This window comes from Ursus arctos, unplaced genomic scaffold (genome assembly GCF_023065955.2).
Source record: "Ursus arctos isolate Adak ecotype North America unplaced genomic scaffold, UrsArc2.0 scaffold_25, whole genome shotgun sequence".
Lineage (NCBI taxonomy): Eukaryota > Metazoa > Chordata > Mammalia > Carnivora > Ursidae > Ursus > Ursus arctos.
The window spans coordinates 27,819,700-27,836,989 of NW_026622930.1; the positions used below are offsets into that span (position 1 = coordinate 27,819,700).

At 51.4% G+C, this 17,290-nt stretch overlaps 2 protein-coding genes across 9 annotated transcripts in view; one reads left to right on the top strand and one right to left on the bottom strand.

Annotated features, from left to right (window-relative positions):
• Positions 1-2,045, top strand: part of ZFYVE1 (zinc finger FYVE-type containing 1) — a 56,061-nt gene extending 54,016 nt beyond the window's left edge. For both annotated transcript variants that reach the window (XM_026519573.4, XM_026519574.4), the window contains exon 12: positions 462-2,045. In XM_026519573.4, coding sequence (XP_026375358.3) covers positions 462-694 — 233 coding nt within the window. In that variant the 3' untranslated portion in view covers positions 695-2,045. The remainder of the gene's footprint in view (positions 1-461) is intronic.
• A 5,442-nt stretch (positions 2,046-7,487) lies between these two features.
• Positions 7,488-17,290, bottom strand: part of DCAF4 (DDB1 and CUL4 associated factor 4) — a 30,684-nt gene continuing 20,881 nt past the window's right edge. For 5 of the 7 annotated variants that reach the window (XM_026519580.4, XM_044391354.3, XM_044391355.3 and 2 more), the window contains 7 exons: positions 16,697-16,746; positions 13,126-13,205; positions 11,788-11,886; positions 11,578-11,675; positions 10,542-10,715; positions 9,977-10,091; positions 7,488-8,507 (listed from right to left, as the gene is read on the bottom strand). In XM_026519580.4, coding sequence (XP_026375365.1) covers positions 8,314-8,507; positions 9,977-10,091; positions 10,542-10,715; positions 11,578-11,675; positions 11,788-11,886; positions 13,126-13,205; positions 16,697-16,746 — 810 coding nt within the window. In that variant the 3' untranslated portion in view covers positions 7,488-8,313. The remainder of the gene's footprint in view (positions 8,508-9,976; positions 10,092-10,541; positions 10,716-11,577; positions 11,676-11,787; positions 11,887-13,125; positions 13,206-16,696; positions 16,747-17,290) is intronic. The other 2 variants (XM_044391357.3, XM_048219904.2) reach the window with 1 other exon arrangement.

Below are 17,290 nucleotides of genomic sequence, written 5' to 3' on the forward strand. Positions count from 1 at the left end.
CGACTCCGGGCTGGATCCAGGCCCCTGGGATCATGACCTGAGCCGAAGGCAGACACTTAACTGACTGAGCCACCCAGGCGTCCCTATTCCAGTGGTGCGGGATCACCTGGGAGCTCACCTGGGAGCTCAGTAGATACGCAGACCTCAGTGCCTAGGCCCCAGCTCCAGCTCTTCTGAGCTGCATGGTGTGGGGTGAAGGCCAGGTGTCTGCGTGTTTTACACGCTCTGTAGGTGAGGGGCACCTGGGTGGTGCAGTCTGCTTAAGACTCTCTCCCTCTCCTCGTGCCTCCCTCCCCAGCTCATGCTCTCAAATAAATCCTGAAAATCAAGCCGGCTCTGCAGGCGGCCGTGGGTGCAGTAGGGCTGCGAGCCAGTGAAGTGTCCGGGGATGCCTTCTTGGCCCGGGGGCCTCGGGGTGTGGGGTTCCGCGGGCCCGCCCATCCGTGCTGTCTCCGCCGCAGGGCTGGTGAAGGACGCGGCCAGGCCGGCGTACTGGGTGCCCGACCACGAGATCCTGCACTGCCACAGCTGCCGGAAGGAGTTCAGCGTCAAGCTTTCCAAGCACCACTGCCGGGCCTGCGGACAGGGCTTCTGTGACGAGTGCTCCCACGACCGCCGGGCTGTCCCCTCTCGAGGCTGGGACCATCCTGTCCGAGTCTGCTTTAACTGCAATAAAAAGCCCGGTGACCTTTAACCCCAGCTCCCTCTCCGCGTCCTTCACAATTCCTTAGGTTCTCAGGGTTAGAAACAGAAGTCTCACTGAGGTCGGCCCTCCTCCCGGGCACCTGTCACGGTGTGTGTCCTCTACGCGTCCCGGGGCCACTTTCCTGGGGTGGGGGGTGAGCCTGGCGGCAGGCCCGAAGGTGTGAACCCCTCAGGGCAGGGGACCGAGCAGCTTATAGCCAAGGGGAGTGAACCTGAATCCGTCGCATTTATTTCAGTTAGAAATCATAAAGCTATAAATATATGTGTAGATACAGCCGAAGGGAATGTGGAGCGTATGCAGGCTGCTGCTGGCTCTGGAGACTTAGCACAGTCTGTCCCCAGCACAGGGACACGGTGGCAGTGTCTGCAGGTCTTCCCCACAGAACAGAGCCAGGTGCGGAGCCGCCGTGTTGCTCGTCACCTTTTGCTTCTTCTCTGTGAGCCTTTGAAGCCTCTCCTTTCCTTGCCTTTCCCCAGGTACCTCTTGCTTGGAATGGCCTGAAAGGACTCTCCCGGGGCCCTCTGAAGTGGGATCCCTCCTCTTGGCCTAGGCCGCTGTCAGAGACGACCCAACCTAGCGTGCAGGTCACCGGAGTGGGTGGGGGGTGAGGGGCAGGGTCCTCCGCCCCGAGTACTGGGAAGAGCACGGGAGGAAACGGGCCTTCCCCAGCCAGGTTTCCTACTTCTTGATGCTTCTGTCCGCTTGGCTTTCCCCGAGGCCCCACCCTGCTCCTAAATAGAGCACCTGCTTCCTTCCCCTCCAGCCCTGCGAGCCCACCATCTGCTTCTGAGTGTTGCACTAGGATTTTTATTGCTTATTTTGAAGTGTCTTAATTCTTTGTTCCCTGATACATGCCCCCTCTGGCTATCGAAGGGGTGATACGAGAATCTTCCAGGGAAACAGCGCACCGAATGGACTGTTAGTTGTTTTAAATATATATAAATATTTCAATGGATCATTAAGAAAAAAATTCTCTGGTTCTTACAAGAGAAGTCAAGTGAACTTTTGTTTCTCACCAAGAGCCGGGACATCCATCTCTCGTGACTGGAAAGAGACTGTTGTGCTGAAATCCTGTCATCGGGGCGGATTTTATCTTCAGTGGCCAAACATGAAGAATTAAATGCGACCTAGTTCCTGACAGAACTGGTGGGTGGGCCGAGCTTCAGGGAGGGACATGGCAGCCATTCCCGGCATGAGAGTCAGTGTGACGGGAGCCCTGGAACGCGTTGGTCCTTCTCAGACCTGCGTCCTTACTGCCTCCTGTGGCCCAGTGACTCAGGCCCTACTCTAGTACTGTGTATTCTCAAATTCGCCATTATAAAGGAATCTTCCTGCTGAATATGGACTGTGCTCTTTCCTTTAACCTCAGTACACCTTGTCTCTTTCTGATCGATAGGAAAGTAGTTGGTGGCTTTCAGAGCAGAAGCCAAGTGGGAGGCACATTTCTGGGCTGGTAATATTTGACCTTTAATACCTCAGTCTATTACTCTAACAAGAACTTAGAAAAAAGCAGAGCTAAATACCACGAAACTGTGATAGGGGTTTTCATCTCAGGACAATGGGCTGTTTTCCCCCAGCTTTTAGACAGATTGCCTCCTCTAGCTGTTTGCTAACTGGGAACTTGGTGGCTATTCCTTTAGAGGGTACTGACAGATGCTCACAGAACTTTCTGGTGGTGAGGGCTCCATGCGTGCTCCTTGGCCGTGCCGTGGTCCTGCACTTGGGCTGTTCATCAGAGCTTTCCCCACCAGGTGTGGTCACTGGCCATGGGGCGGGGGAGCCACGTCAGCCCGGCCCCGAGAAGGGCCGCCTGTGTCAGACGCTGCCGTGGCCACTGCCCGGTGGCCTGTGTGCTTGGTTTCACTTGGGTAGCTGTGGGACCTCGGTCTCACGGAGTCTGGGTGTTGCTACTGATCTAGGGAAACCCTGGGAAAAGCTGTTTTCTACCTTTTTATCTGTCGCTTCCCTCTTCATTCCCTTGCCCTGCCTTCTCTATTCATCTCCCGTGTCCGTCCTCCACGGTCTCCTCCTCCTCGTGGGCACAGACACTCTCAGTTTTGTCCTTTCCCTTCTTCCTTGCCCCATCTTTTCCTTCTGACTTTCCCTGTCCTGCTCCCATCCCTTTCATCCTTATCTACTCCCAGCTTTTTGGGTGAGTGGAGCAGAGGGGTGTATGGTGGTAGCCCGTGTCACACCTGGCCCTTTGTCCTGTTGTCATGTGGAGGCAGCCCTGAGCGTGTGAGTCTGCGGGGCCACATAGGAATGATGCAGAACAGTCTTTTGCACGCCCTTCCTTACACTGGTCAGACCAAGAGAGTAAGAGAAGAGAACTGACCCAGTGTTGAAGTAATAGAAGGTTCGCTTTTCTTGCCCTACACATCCAATCCCAGCCTCAACTAAAGGGGTGAAAACCAGCTAAACCCAGGATGAAAACAATGGCTTAAGCTATTGAACTACCATAGTACACATTTCCACTTGATGAATCTTCTGAACTGAACAAATAACCAGCACCCAGAAGAAGAAAAAGGATGTGACTGCAACCCCAGAGACTGCCCAGCCCCTAGGCCTCCACCCAGAGAGCCTACCATCCTGACATCTAACAGTGCAGATTAGTTCCCTCCGACTTTTAGGGGGTGGCTGCATAAAGGCTGTAATAAATTTCTAGTTTGGGGTGCCTGGCTGGCTCAGTCGGAAAAGCATGCAACTCTTGATCTTGGGGTGGCAAGTTTGAGCCCCATTGTTGGGCATAGAGATTACTTAAGAAACAAATTTCCAGTTTGAAAGCCTTGCTCCAAGGTGGAGGAAAGTACTGGTGACGCGCTGGGAGAGCTAGAACGAAAGGCTTCAGCTGTGGCTGAGAACCAAGCGGTCTCCTGAACAACGGGACCCAGGGGGACCCTTACGCATCCGTTGGGTGTCGCTCTGCTGGTTTGACTTCCAGTACACGGGTGCCAGTTAGATGCCAGGCATTGTGCTGGGAGCTGACTATGGCTGATACTCTCACAACCACACTGAAAGGGAGGGAGTGGTGCTCGTGTTTTACAGCTGAAGAGACAGGCTCAGAGAGGTTCAGAAGCCCAGGGTCACCTGGCCAGTGAGACTGGAAGCTGGGGTTTGATTCCAGGCGGGCCTGAAAGCCACAGCGCCTTCCGCGCTCGGCCCTGCGTCCCCTGCCCTGGCAGTGCAAGGTAGAGCTTCTCTTCCATTTCCTTCCTCCTCCTTGCATTGTGAATTCTTCTGCATTTCCAGATAAGGCACTGACCTTATCTTAAGAGAAAAAGGTACCCGCTCTATCGTAGCAGGAGGGCTTCGCTTTACATCTGCTGTCATGGGACAGGACTACTTCCTTTCACTAAAACAGCACACAAACTGACTTACAGGTAAGCAAGTTGATCTTGCCTGTACCATTGGAGCTCAGCTTCTGGTTATTAAAAAAAATGGTAAAATTTTCCACCATATTTGCATTTTCAATTTTGGAACTTCCATCAACCAGGGGGAGAAAGCTGAACCCATCATGGGAGCCCATAACTCTTACCACTGATGGAGTTCATTTTAGAATCTGAGTTCTGTCTTCTGTTAAATTACACCTGGTGCGACTTTTTCCTTTTTTTGTACCTGGGAAACTCAGACTCATGAACACTGAAGCACAGATGGTATGGGGGTATATGGGGTTAGAGAAGATGTAATTTATAGAACGCTCATATAACTGACGCCATCTTTGAAACTGCCATTTATAGACAACAGCGTGTCTGTCTGGGTCTGGTGGACTTCGACAGTCCAGCAGTCTGTAATGCCAATACTGGGTGAAGTCATCCACTGCCGTGGCTTCAGCTGCCACCTTACACTGATCACACCGTATCCTTAACTCCAGCCGGAATCCCTCTTGAGGCTCTGGCTCCATCCCTAGACATCTCGCTTCCATTTCCCAGACACCATGTCACCTCAGTTCAGGCAGCTCCGGGCTATTGGCAGCATTTATGTCTAGGTGCCTTTGCTCTCACTGTGGCTTCTGCAGAGAAAGTCCTTTTTGCTATCGCTGCTTTTAATTCTAGTGAAGCCAAGAGTGCAAGCAGGTGGGTGGCAAGAACAAGCCAGGAGATGGAGCAAAGATGGGCCAACCAGTCCAGAGGTCACTTGTAGGGGACAGAGATGGCTGGTTTTGAGGAAAGAGGACACAAGGGAGAATTAGATCGAACTGACCCAAGACCTTAAACTTCCAGAGTTATGTAAAAAGTCCCCTCAGTCAAGCACAAGGGGCTTAAGAGATCTCAGAGTTGAGTGGGAGACCTTGCTGCCTCTTCCACTTATTAGAAGATCTGGGCCAGTCACATTCCCTTTTTTTTTTTCCCCTCCTTCAGTATATTGGAGTGACCACCCCCTACTTCACAGGGTTGTAAGAATGAAAAGGCAATGATGCTGGCAAAGCTAAGCTTTCTGGAGGTTTCTGAGATGTAACAGTGGGACTTTGACAGATGGAAAGGAGGGGGTCCTGCTTGCTCAGAGGCCCAAGTGAGGGAGGATCTTGAAGCATTTGTGTCCTGAGACCAGGCAGGAGGTGGAGATGGTGATCCAATCTCAAGAGGGCACACATTTCGTTCTGAGGCACAAGAAGCCACGGAATGCAGGGACCCAGGAAGACCGCTGCCGTGGCAGTGACCATGCAGTGGGGAGCCTGGAGAGGCAGACAGAACGGGCCCAGAAGCGGCAGCATTCGCGGAAGGGGAGATGGGAGTTTGGCCTGCAGTTGTTTTCAGAGATGGTTGTGGAAAATTTTGGCCAGGACAGACTAGGGCTGACACATAAGTGGGTCTAACTGGGTTTCAAAGGACACTTCTGGGGACCCTTGTAGGGGGACACCAAGGAGGGAGGCTGCCCTCCAGAGCACGTCAGGCCAGCTGAATTCTAAGGTGGCTACACTGGTGTGAAGGTGTTTATCTCGTGGGCATTTTTAATAACCAGTGATAACCAGTGCTGCTATCCTCTCAGCCGTTGACAAGGCTACAAGCCAGCAAACACCAGGCCACTTAGGGAGGAGTTCATCGTAGCTCCGCGCTGCTGTCCCATCGCCCGCCATTCTCCACCTTGTGTTGCCACCTGGGAACAGGGCAAAATGCCCTTGCAGGTGTGCAGGTGAAAAATGCTTCATGCAGACCGTGTGACATCCTCCCCTTTGGGACACTATGTTAACAAAATGTTTAACTTCTCAGCTGTGTTTGACTTTTTATACGACCTAGACCAGATGTTAGAAGTGACTGCTAACCAGAAATCAAGAACAAATTTGCTAAGTTCAGAGGTTTTAAAGAACCACTCCCTTCCTTTTTAAAGAGCCTAGGGGAAATCGAAAATGATTCTTTGACAACTGTCTCTGCCGAACAAGGAACCTGGGCCAGGTCACAGGTGTTGAGTTAGAAGGTATATGGGGACAGGGCCATCATGTCCGAACTCACCGCTATTCTCCTGAGTGGTCCTGTTGTCTCCACTGCTTGGGGAGGGATCAGAGTTGGACGGGGTAGCCACCCACGGGCTCTCAGCTCAGTAGAAACAATGCAGAACCGTGGGGGAAACTCTTAGGTTGCCAATACCAGCAATTTTAAATTGCAGATCCTGTAATGAACTTGTGTATTGAGATAACCTAGAACCTGTGGGGACAAACGTAGTGGATGTCAGGTTCATGGCTTGGCAGTTAGGCTTACCTGTGCTTGGGCAGGGGCATGCCACCAAAGTTATCCAAAAGACCCTGCAGGGACAGTGGCCACCTGGACCCTTCACTTGTGTAGGTGTTTCCTGAGACCTCCGTGCAGGTCAGTATGCAGGGCTGCAGAGAGACGGGGGCCAAATCTAAACGCCTAACACCTACAAATCTTCGTAATTAGCAAGCTTTTTACCGTCGCTGAGGACCAGAGAAGCGCGTTTACCTGGTGATTCAAGATCACGGACAGTTAGCAGTGTGCTTACACCTGCACCAAGCCGCTTCCTGGTTTCTGCACGGCACTCGCTGTGAAAGCGCGCGCCGTCAGATGAGCAGCCGGAACGCGGCCTCAAGCGTGTGAGCTGATGAGGAAGTCAGTGTCTCTGTGCGACTTCTCCCCTGTAAAGGGATGCTAATAATTTTTACACTACTACTGCTGTGCCAGCTTTACGGGTTGTCAGAAGGATCAAATAAGATGCAGGAAAGTTCTTTATAAAACGTGAGGCACTGAAAATATTTGCCATAACATGTAGCTCATCCGTCTTGTCAGGTGACCAATTTGATGGTCTCATCATTTTTGTCTTTGGATTTGATTCCCCGCACATGAAGTTGTACTAGGGTTCTGGCAGGAAACAGAATTAACTACCACTCAAGGGAGTAACTGAAGAGTTTAACTGGCGAGATTCCTGGGCTAGCGACAGTGAGGTGCAGTTACTAGGAGATCTGAAGGGATGAATGGAAGCTGCTGGAACCTAGAGAGCACATGCTGTTCCATCAGGGGCTGCGGCCTTGGGTGGAGGAACACAGCCACAGCCCCCCATAGCCCTGCACAGCCCAGCAGGAGGAGGGCCAGGGAGCCCACTGTTGCACCCGTACGGGGCGGCGGCTTGGGGCCTGCACAGAGCGGGCGGGAAAGGGCACGGCGGATCTGCAGGGCCAGGTGAAAGCTCTCTGGCAAAGCCGTTAAAGCTGGTCCGTCTCTATCACCCCTCACCCAAGATCTGAGTAGACGTTACTGCAGCTGGTTCGTTCCTGTAACGGACAAGCATCAATCATGATCTTCTAAATCATTAACAGAAGCAACACAACACGCACGGTTCTTTCTAGTTTATTGTCTGGTAGAAAGACAGGCTCTTGAACGCTGTATAAACATCTCACAAAGTGCTGCTTCTAGATTACAAAAAGTCAAAGCCAATTTTCTTTGAGATGGGGTCCTTAAATCTGACACTCAAGTCACCATTACTAGAAACAGGAGCTGTTAACAAAGGCATGCTAGGACCTGTTTAAAACCTCTAGCATCTAGAAAGATCCATCTATCCTTCCAATGCCTATGAATGGTGGTAAAAGGAGAAAGCAAGGTCTGCTGTGGATGTTGAATGAGTCTGAGAAGGTTTTCAATGACTCCAAAATCCAGCCTTCAATCTTTCTCTCTAGAGACTCTGAGAAATGACCCCCTCCCTGTCTCCCCAGCTGGCGTTCTACAGTCCTCGTGCACGGCTTTCTGGGAGCTAGGCACTGACTGCACTAGCAGCCTCACCCAGTCTCCTCATGAGGCTTCTTGAAAGGGCTTTTGGTGAAAGAAGCAGCTTTAATTTAGTTACTGCCAATCTTCAGCCCTTAGAAAAGTATTTTTTGTTTCAAAAAAAAGAGGGGGGCACAGACTACTCTAAGGAATTCAACAAGGAAATAAGTACCTTTTATGAAAAGGATTTTCGAGCTCTCTGAGCTCACAACGTAACGGAAATAACTGAAGCATCTCCACATAAAACAGGACTTACTTCCCAGCAGCTGGGTGGGATCTGTGTACACAGAGCATCAATTTAAAATGCCCTCGGTGGAAACAGCAATTGTGCAGAAGCAGGGTTGCTCCTTACTCCCTAAGTCAAATCCACATCCCTCCAGGCTGCACCCTGTGGAATTAGGTGTAGGAGAAACAATAAAGGTCCTGCTGGACGGCCATGAGCAGTCCTGGGGCTCCCCGGAAACCCCCAAGCCGCGAAGAGAAGGCCACACTGGGGATGTCAGCCTTGGAGGTGGGGTGTGGGGAGGGTATGGTTCTGAGCAGGCAGGCGTCCTGGAAGCTCCAGATTCTCGTGTAGCAGTCCTGGCCCACTAAGGAAGAGGGAAGACACAGGGCAGGTTAGTGAGAACACACAGGAGGGCTCGTATACATGTGGACGTGGCTTCTCATGATTCCCCTAGATGGGGCTCCACTGGAGCCAGAACACAAACTCCAGTGGAAATTATTTCTGCTGATAGTATGTACTTCTTGAAAATCAAAGTTACAGGTCTCCCTAGTGCTCCAGAATCACAACTAGTTGCAGGTATTCCAAGTGACAAGATGCACCAGCTGGCTTGTGACACCTTGGCTGGTGTCACCAGGCATCCTGGCTAACAAGTGGCCGCTCTGCTTCTCTTGTGTCAAGGGCTGCTCAAGGGGGAGCCCAGCCCCCTGGTCTAGTGACATGCAACTGATTTCCTATTTGTGAAAGAGTAACCAGGGAAGATCTCTTCACTTCAGTATATCCTGGGGACACACCAGGTGACAACTCTCACCAGAGCTGTTTCTGGTTTAATGGCTCAGTTCCTAAGACCAGATAAGTCTTTGGGGACTTCCTGTGAGGAATGTGGCACCGAACAGCCATTGGCTGCAGCAGCCCAGATACAATACTGGAGATCTCAGAGGACAGGAGGACAGACTTCACGGTCTCACGGACTTCACTCCCTCGGCTGTGATGGTTCAGGCTGCGTGGCTCTCTGAGGACTGCACTAGCCCACCATGCACGTCTGCCTCTCAGTGGGCTCCTCTCTTTCCTGTTATCCAGAGCACAGCGGCTCTTCTAGATGGAATCTAGGCTTAAACAGGAAGCTGCTGCTGGGGATGGAGAGTAGTAAACAGCCTGAGAAAGTTCTGACAAAATGATGCTTTGGCACAAAAAAAGAATCACCGAGAACAAGTACATTCTGTAGGCCTATCTGTGAATCTGAGGACATGTCAAGACCAAGAACGTATTCCTTAAGTCAAGGGCTTACTATCGCATGTGTAAACCATGGAACTTTCATGCTGTCAAAATATTCTGTTGCCCCAGAAACAGCAAAATCTGTGATCAACTTGTAGCCTTTTTCAAGGGGGTTTAGTGGCTCTACACCCCTGCTCGTATTTGCAGCTATGGATGCCCAGGGATGGTGGTAAGGGGACCAGGAACCAGTTCCATTACAAGGACTTTAATTTCTTTTCTCAGCATCCTCTGCTGGAAAGTGAGCACAAAGAACAGGGAGGCCAAGCTTTTAAACAGGATGGGTAAGGGTCACACTGAATGCTGACCAGGTGAACACCCAGGTCTCCCAAGCTGCTGTTTTACTGCACATAATGTGCCTGTCACTGAGGTGATGTTCTCCCACTTATGTGAGGACAAAGGGCGGTCCCAACTGGCGGCTGCTTACTGATGTCCTATTCTACGTCCCATCTAGTGTCTCCGACCAACAGTCCACAGTCCCATGTATGCGGCTCTGATCTGGAGTAGCTTCTCCCTCTGCCATTTTATTTGGTGGGACAGACACACCTCCCCTTCCCCAGGTACCTGCTACCACAATTCCTTCTTCCTCGTGCACGTGCAGGGGCAGGTAGGCGTGCTCGTTCACATGGCCTTCGTACTGCCTTATACACTTAGTGGTCCTCAGGTCCCACAGCTTGATCTGTAGAAAGCACAAGGGGCCATTACCGAGGGTCCGGCAGGTACACTAGTGAACCCAGGAAGGGCAAGGCAGGTCTCCAAACACCTCCTAGGCTTAGGAAAATCTAAATTTAAAAAGCACCAAAACCAGTTTCATGTTGGTCTAGATCAGGCTGGGCTCCCAGTGCGCAGCAAAGCAACTGCCCTACACAGCTCACCACTCTCCTGGTCTCCAGCTGCCCTTCCCCTGCTATTGTCTGGCAGAAGGCTCTCTCCCTCTCGGTCTTAAAAGATTTTATTTTAAAGTAATCTCTACACCCAACATGGGGCTTGAGCTCATGACCCTGAGACCAAGAGTCACATGCTCATCCGAATAAGCCAGCCAGGCGCCCCAACACGAGGGTCTTCTCTGAAGAGCCCTTCACCTGGCAGAGCTCTATAGGCCAGTGGCCAGTCATCAGTGCTACCCTACCGTTCCTGCCATGTCGGATGCCATCAGGTTTTGCTCTTCTTGGAGGATTTGCACAGAGGTCACTGCTGAGTCATGGAAAAGGCGGGTGGCCTTCCAGCCCTTGCCCTGATTTCGACAACGTAGATCTATGGCAAAGATCTCCCCAGAACGACAGCCATTAAACAGCAAAGGAGCCTATGGAAAGACAGAATGGTTCGTACCACCTCCTCTAAGGCTGGGAAGGGTGCACCCTCCAGAACACAACTCCTGCCTTGCCTCACCTCTCCCAGCCCCTGGGTTACAGCTGTGGGTGATGGTGTGGTCAGGCTCTGAGCCTTGGTGGAGCTGGAAGGGTTCCTTGAGAAACGGTCAAAGAACTGGACCCCAGGTGTCTTCCAGTGTCCTCCCCCCCGCTGCACTGGCCCCTTAGGCCGCCCTCTGTGAAGCTCAAGTGATGGTGCCTTATGTCTACCAAGATCCTTTGTGAGAAGCCAGGGGGAGTATGGAGTAGGAGAGATCAGAGATCCAGGTACGGCCTGCAGTCCCAAACAGGGCAGACGGCTGAAGAACCCGCAGAGTGCACCGTGTTTACTGCAGAAAGCAGGTCGGCACACTCTCCTCCGCACTTTTAAAGAAAGATGGCATTTTCAGTGAGCAAGCCTCTGAAATGCAGTATTGACTAGAAGTTCGATTTTTAAATTTATAAAATATGTAATTTGAAAACTGTGTATGCTAGTATTATGAATTGGGACTTAACTTAAAGGTCAAAAAAAAATTACTTGTCCTGCCGGCTAATCCAAGTACTCAAGAACGGCTAACAATTCATTTAAATAGGAAGTTGCTTAAAGCCAGTTTGGCCAGGCCTTTCTGAATCACCCAACTTTCGTCCAGTGCAGATATAATCGCCAAGTAACCTGCTAATCCTTTCTGATGCCCTCCTTTTTCCCCCTGAAAAAGAGAGACAACCGGATGCCACACAGAGGAATCCAGTTTCAATCCAGCAAAATTTCCACCCTTGGGATACTTTACATCGCTCCCCTCCCCCAATCCAACCAACCATGAGAGCAAACTGCTGGGCCAAGACATCACTGCTGGTCCCAAAGGATTGCCGGTGGCCCGTCACCACGTTGGTCACTAGGACCCGCCGAGACAAGCCTGACAGAGACAGAGATGGGGCAGAGAGACAAGCATCACTCAGTCTGGACCGGGGGTTTGAAGTCCATGAAAGTCTTTCCTCTGGGGACCTGTGGGGGCAGCCGCGGCTCACCTGTGCTGAAGCAGTTGTTCGCCTGAATGTTGAGGGACCACGCGCAGGACCAGGCCCCAGGGATCCGGAAACTGCAGAGCATGCCAGGCCGGTCTCCTGCTGAGGGCAACAGTGAATATAAAAGGTGGCTGCTCTCGAGGGACCTTCCCTCCGTGCTGCCAGGCCAGTGACCACCCGGTCTGGGAAACCTCCCGGAAGGTTGCTGTGAGATCTGTACCTTGGCCCCATTCTGGCTTTTATGGTAACAGAGAAGAGACACTCAGCTGGGGCACCTGGCTCAAAAGGGGTTATTCTGAGAACAGCACGTGACTCTTTCCTGACTTCCCAGTAGCAGTGTTAGAACTACTACCGTCAGGGAGGCAGTGTGGTGTCTTTGCAAGAGGGTTTCAGTCCCACATCACACTATTAGATGTGTGATCTCAAGCAAAACATTTTTTAAAATAAGTCTTTTAATTAATAATACATAAAGGGCACACACCCCAAATATAGAGTGCGAGTTATCACAAAGTAAATAGCCCGTGACCATCACTCAGGTTAAGAAGCAAAACATTCCAGTACCCTGATACCCCTCCCAATTACGACCTCCCCACTCTTGCCTAGAGGGAACCACTATCCTGACTTGGGACACCGCTGATCACTTTTGTAAGGCAGGTTCTGAACCTCTCTTTGCCTCAGCTTCCTTATCTGTAAAAATGGTGATACCCACACTCCTGCCACATATGCTTGCTCACGAAGAAATGTCAGGCCCCAGGCTGAGTGTGCATTACTCCTTTAATCCTCCATGGAAGGTGGGAGTTCTTTTCACAGGATGTAAGCAGCCTGTTCACGCTGGTAAGGGGCAGAGCCGGGATTTGGGCCAGGTCTGCCTGAAGGCCTGCTCTCTTAGAGGCTTGACCCTTATCTAATGGATCCTAAGTCTCTGAAAGACTGCAAACTTTATACCCAGAATGCTGCGAGGAAGAGTCAGACTGCGCTCAGGCCCACACATTGTGAGCATCGCCAGCAGCAGGCGCCAGGCTTTTCTGCACCATCTGTACGGGCAGCCCAAATAAATACTCTGCTCTCTTGTACTGTTAACTGTTCTGGCTGCTGAGGTGACCCGAAAGGAGGGGTGTGTAAAGACGTACACACTTCTGGTACAAATCCTGGGTCAGGTTTCAGGAATTCTCCTACAAGTGCTGCTGCAGGCTGGCTTGGGCTCGTCCAGCCCGTGGTCCCACCCCTCCTGTCTGAGCCTGCACCACGGAGTCTATACCGTTGTGGGCTGCAGCTCCTGGGAGGCAGGGACCGAGACCTCCCTCGGAGCGCCTCCTCCTCTGAAGGGAAAGGACCCGGTACCTGGATGACTACTGACGAACAGCGACGCGGGGAGCAGGGTGGCACAGCCTGGGGTCTCTGCAATTCCCATGAGGCACAGCCTGGAAAAGCTGTTAAGGACAGTCAAGTACAAGGGTCTCCTCTGGGAAGAGAGTGGGCATTAGTACCCTTCAAGAAACTGTAACACCATGAGCCAGATTTATCACGTTTACATATTCCATATTTAGTTTCAGATTTTTTAAAAGGAAAAAAGTATCACAGACACATTTGAAAGCCTCCCTGACGCCTCCCCAGTCCAATTCTTCCTTCTCCCCTACCCAGAATCACATTCTAAAACTGGTCTCAGTTCTGGGCCATGCTCTATTCTTCTACAACTGTTCATTTCCACTGTCTTCTAGATCCATCCGTGTTGATTTTGTAGCTCCAATCTCTTCGCTTTCGTGGTGGACCACGCCTTTGTATGAATATACAACTCATCTGTCTTGTCTCCTGCTGATGGGCACTTACGTTGTTCTGGTTTTTTTTGCTCTGCTGCTGGAACAAGCAGCCCCTCCTGGTTTCCTGCCTCGTACTCCATGTGTGGAAGGCTGCTAATTTAAGGCAGTGTTTTCTTGAACCCATGATATGAGTTTCATTTTATGCTACCACACACTACATACACACAAAGAACTGAAAAGGGTCATAAAATATTTGCTCTTACTAAATATGGGACTCATTATTTTCTAGTCTATTTCATTAAAAAAGAATGCCGCTCACAAATGGACCTAACAGCACATGGATGGAGGTCATGCCGTGTAGTCTGCAAACAGCCTGCTTCGTGCTCATCTGAGCGGGTGTAAACTGACATGCCATCATTTTAGCTTTAGCCTCCCGACCATAGCCGGGGGTGCCAACAGATCGGATCACGGTCACCTGGGTTTCCTTTTCCCTGAACCGCCTCTGTCTGTGCCTCACCCACGTGTCTACTGGGCTGTCTTCCGACTGATCTGCTTCCTCTCCCTTCACAGCCAAACTTCTCTCAGAGGAGTCTGTGTTTCTCTCACTCCCTTGTCTTCCTTTTACTCTTCAGCCCACTGAAACCCAGGTCCGACACCCACCTCCCCGTGAAATATCCTCCCCGAGGTCTCCGGTCTTGACTGTGGCCACATAGTACCATTTCCAATGACATGCTTGCTGGTGGCCTCCAGACCACCCTCTGGGAGTCTCCCCCTTCGGACTTCCGATCACCTACATTGCCTGGCCTAGACCCTGAGCCTCTTCTCCATCTCTGCCCAGCCACCACACCCTCTCCCCGGCCCACAGTCTTGCAGCAGCGCCCCCCGCCCCCCGAGGTCTCACCCTTTGCCAGCCTCTCATAAGATACACCTCCAGGGCCATAGTCCTCCAGAACATCCCAGCACCGGGGACCTCACCTTGCCAGAGACCTCGTGGATACTAGACCACTTACTGCTGCCCCAAGTGCCAAGCTCCCTCCTGTCTCTTCCTTCTGCTGGGAGCTCCGTCCCCTCCTTCCCATGCAGGAGTCACCTCCAGGAAGGCCACCCCAGTCCCTCCATCCCGCTAGCATCCAACTGCCCTGCGAACATCACTGCAGAGACTGAGCGCCCGCTGCGCTGCCCTCTCCAGCACACGCACAGGGACTGCATCTGCTCAGTGGACTTTGCTGGAACGAACACACACGCCTCACTGAAAACAGTAAACATCTGCAAAGCAATCAGGCAACATTCCTGATCGTCTGAATGTGTGACGTGTGCATGTCACGCTGCCTTGGGCGGTAGGCCCCGTGTTAAGTATCTCTAGTTAGAGAGCCTGCCGAAGCTATAAACGATAGCCCTGCAGCTGGGCAGCCCAAGTCCTTCCTAAAGCAACCTCTTTTGCTTCTGTGTTTGGAGGGCGAGGATGTGGGAAGGGAGTCCCTACCCAGGTGTACTTTTAGTTACTAGGACTAAGATCCAAATTACCCTTAAGCTTCATGTGATACGAATGGGCCAGTATCAGATTCAGTCCTTTCAGAGGCCACAGGTGTTGAAGAGCCCAGGAAGGGAGCTGCAGTCTAACCTCTCCCCATTCTGTGGGGGGAAATGCAGAGGACTGGGCCCAACAAGGTGCCATTTTGGTAAAGGGAGAAGGTTCCATGACCTTCAGCAGAAGCAGCAGGTGCAGAGAAGCCTGAAGATTACCTGAAATGACCACCAGAGGGCAAGAGGCTGATGAAGCTACCATCGACCACGCTCTTTAAACCCAGTTATACGGATTTTTATTCTCTCCTTAGTGTAAGAAGAGAAACCTGGGAAAATGTCATCCTGTCTTAAGATCAGAAATGAGAGCAAGGCTCCGGTTTTCTCTCCTTTAAGATCTGGTCTCTTCTGTCCTCTGGTAAGATCACCACAGTAACAGGTGGTCCTGTCCCCCACAGAATCCCACCAAATGAAAGCCACATAAAATGTTCAATTTACAGGCCACACACAGTTTTGTGTTTGTCTTATGTAAAATTTATAACCAGATCTCTAAAGTACTTTAGACTTTTAAAAATGGAGTGCCGTGGAACAAATTAAAAAAACCCCAACAGGTTCCAATTCAGCCATCGCGTGTTGAGAACCCATGATGTGCCAAGCACTGTGCTAAGTACATTCACAGAGGTCAACTAACGTGAGCCCCGTGACAACTCATGAAGTAGGTGTTAGGTATAACGAGCGGTCAGAGTTTTGAGAACTCATTTATTATGAAACTGAACCATGGACGAGACTCATGAACATGTGGCTTTGGCTCAAACCATATTACTCCCAGAAGCACAGGACAGACAGTTGTCTTGTCCATCATCAACAGCGCCCTGGGATTCCAGAGGAAGGGTCCAGCCAGCCTGACCCTGCACTCCTGTGCTCTTAGTACAAGAGCCCTGATTGTTCTCTGAGAGGGCAGAGACTAGAATGAAGACTGCTCTAAAGAAGGCTGTCTCTGGGGGCGCCAGGGTGGCTCAGTCGGTTAAGCATCTGCCTTCAGCTCAGGTCATGATCCCAGGGTCCTAGGATCGAGCTCCGCACTGGGCTCCCTGCTCAGCCAGGAGCCTGTTTCTCCTGCCTCTGTCCACCCATCCTCCGTTCATGCCCTCTCTTGCTCTCAAATAAATAAATAAAATTAAAAAGAAAGAAGGCTATGTCTGGCAGGGACCCTAGGCACAGAGCCCACACACTCATGTCCAATGCCAAAGGATTCCCTTTTCCCCTTTACTGATGCCCACCCTCAGTCTCCCCCCACAACAGGCCTGGCCCACCCTCAGACCAATGTAGCTCTGAGCTCCTCCTCCTTCACCTCAGGAGGATATGGGGTTCCTGCCTAAGGCTTTACTCTTCCTAACAGTGTCCGGCACATAGTAACATCAATGTCACCCTGGGAACTCCGCGACTTCTCTGTGCTCTATGGCAATCCTCATTCTCTACCCGAGCTGCACTATTCTCTCCTAAAGGGTGAGACATGCATACAAAATGGGGCAGACCTCTGGCCACTAAGATGCCACCTCACAAACCCCACAGATGCCCAGCTCCACACCGGGGCATGGCCTGCCCACCAAACCTCTTCATCAGCCAAAAGATACAGAATGTGGGAATCCAGGTGATTCAGCGAGGCCCAGCACACAGAGTTCACCTGGTGAGGAAGCACAAAGCAAGACTGGTTTGACTGCCAACTCATAGAGAGAAAGACAAATGCTTTCCTATGGAATAACTAATGCGGATACAGACACGGGACTTCTTTCTCCAGGTCTTACTTCTTTTAAAGGGGCTAGAACAAGCACCAGAACAGGCAAATCCCCTGCTCCATCACATAGGGCCTTGATAGGAACAGAGAGGAAGCAACCCCCAGACTTCGGTCCTTTGTCATCAGCATGGACCTCGCAGTGAGACCCCTGGTATACTCTCTGGTTTGGGGCTGGAGTCTCCGCAGTAGCAGGGGACAAACGTAACCCTGAAAGGCATACTGGATTCTCACTTCACCCAGAAACCATTTTCAGCCTGTAGCCATCTTGTGGCTCAGGTCACCGCTTCTTCACGTGCATTCATCACCCCAGGGGAATTTAAAGGCGGCTCCCTAGACAGCAAGCTGTGCTGTATTGTAATCTCTTTATTTACGTAACCTCTGTGTAGGCCAAAGACTGAGCGACTGATGCACTGTAGGACTCCCCGCTCGGGCT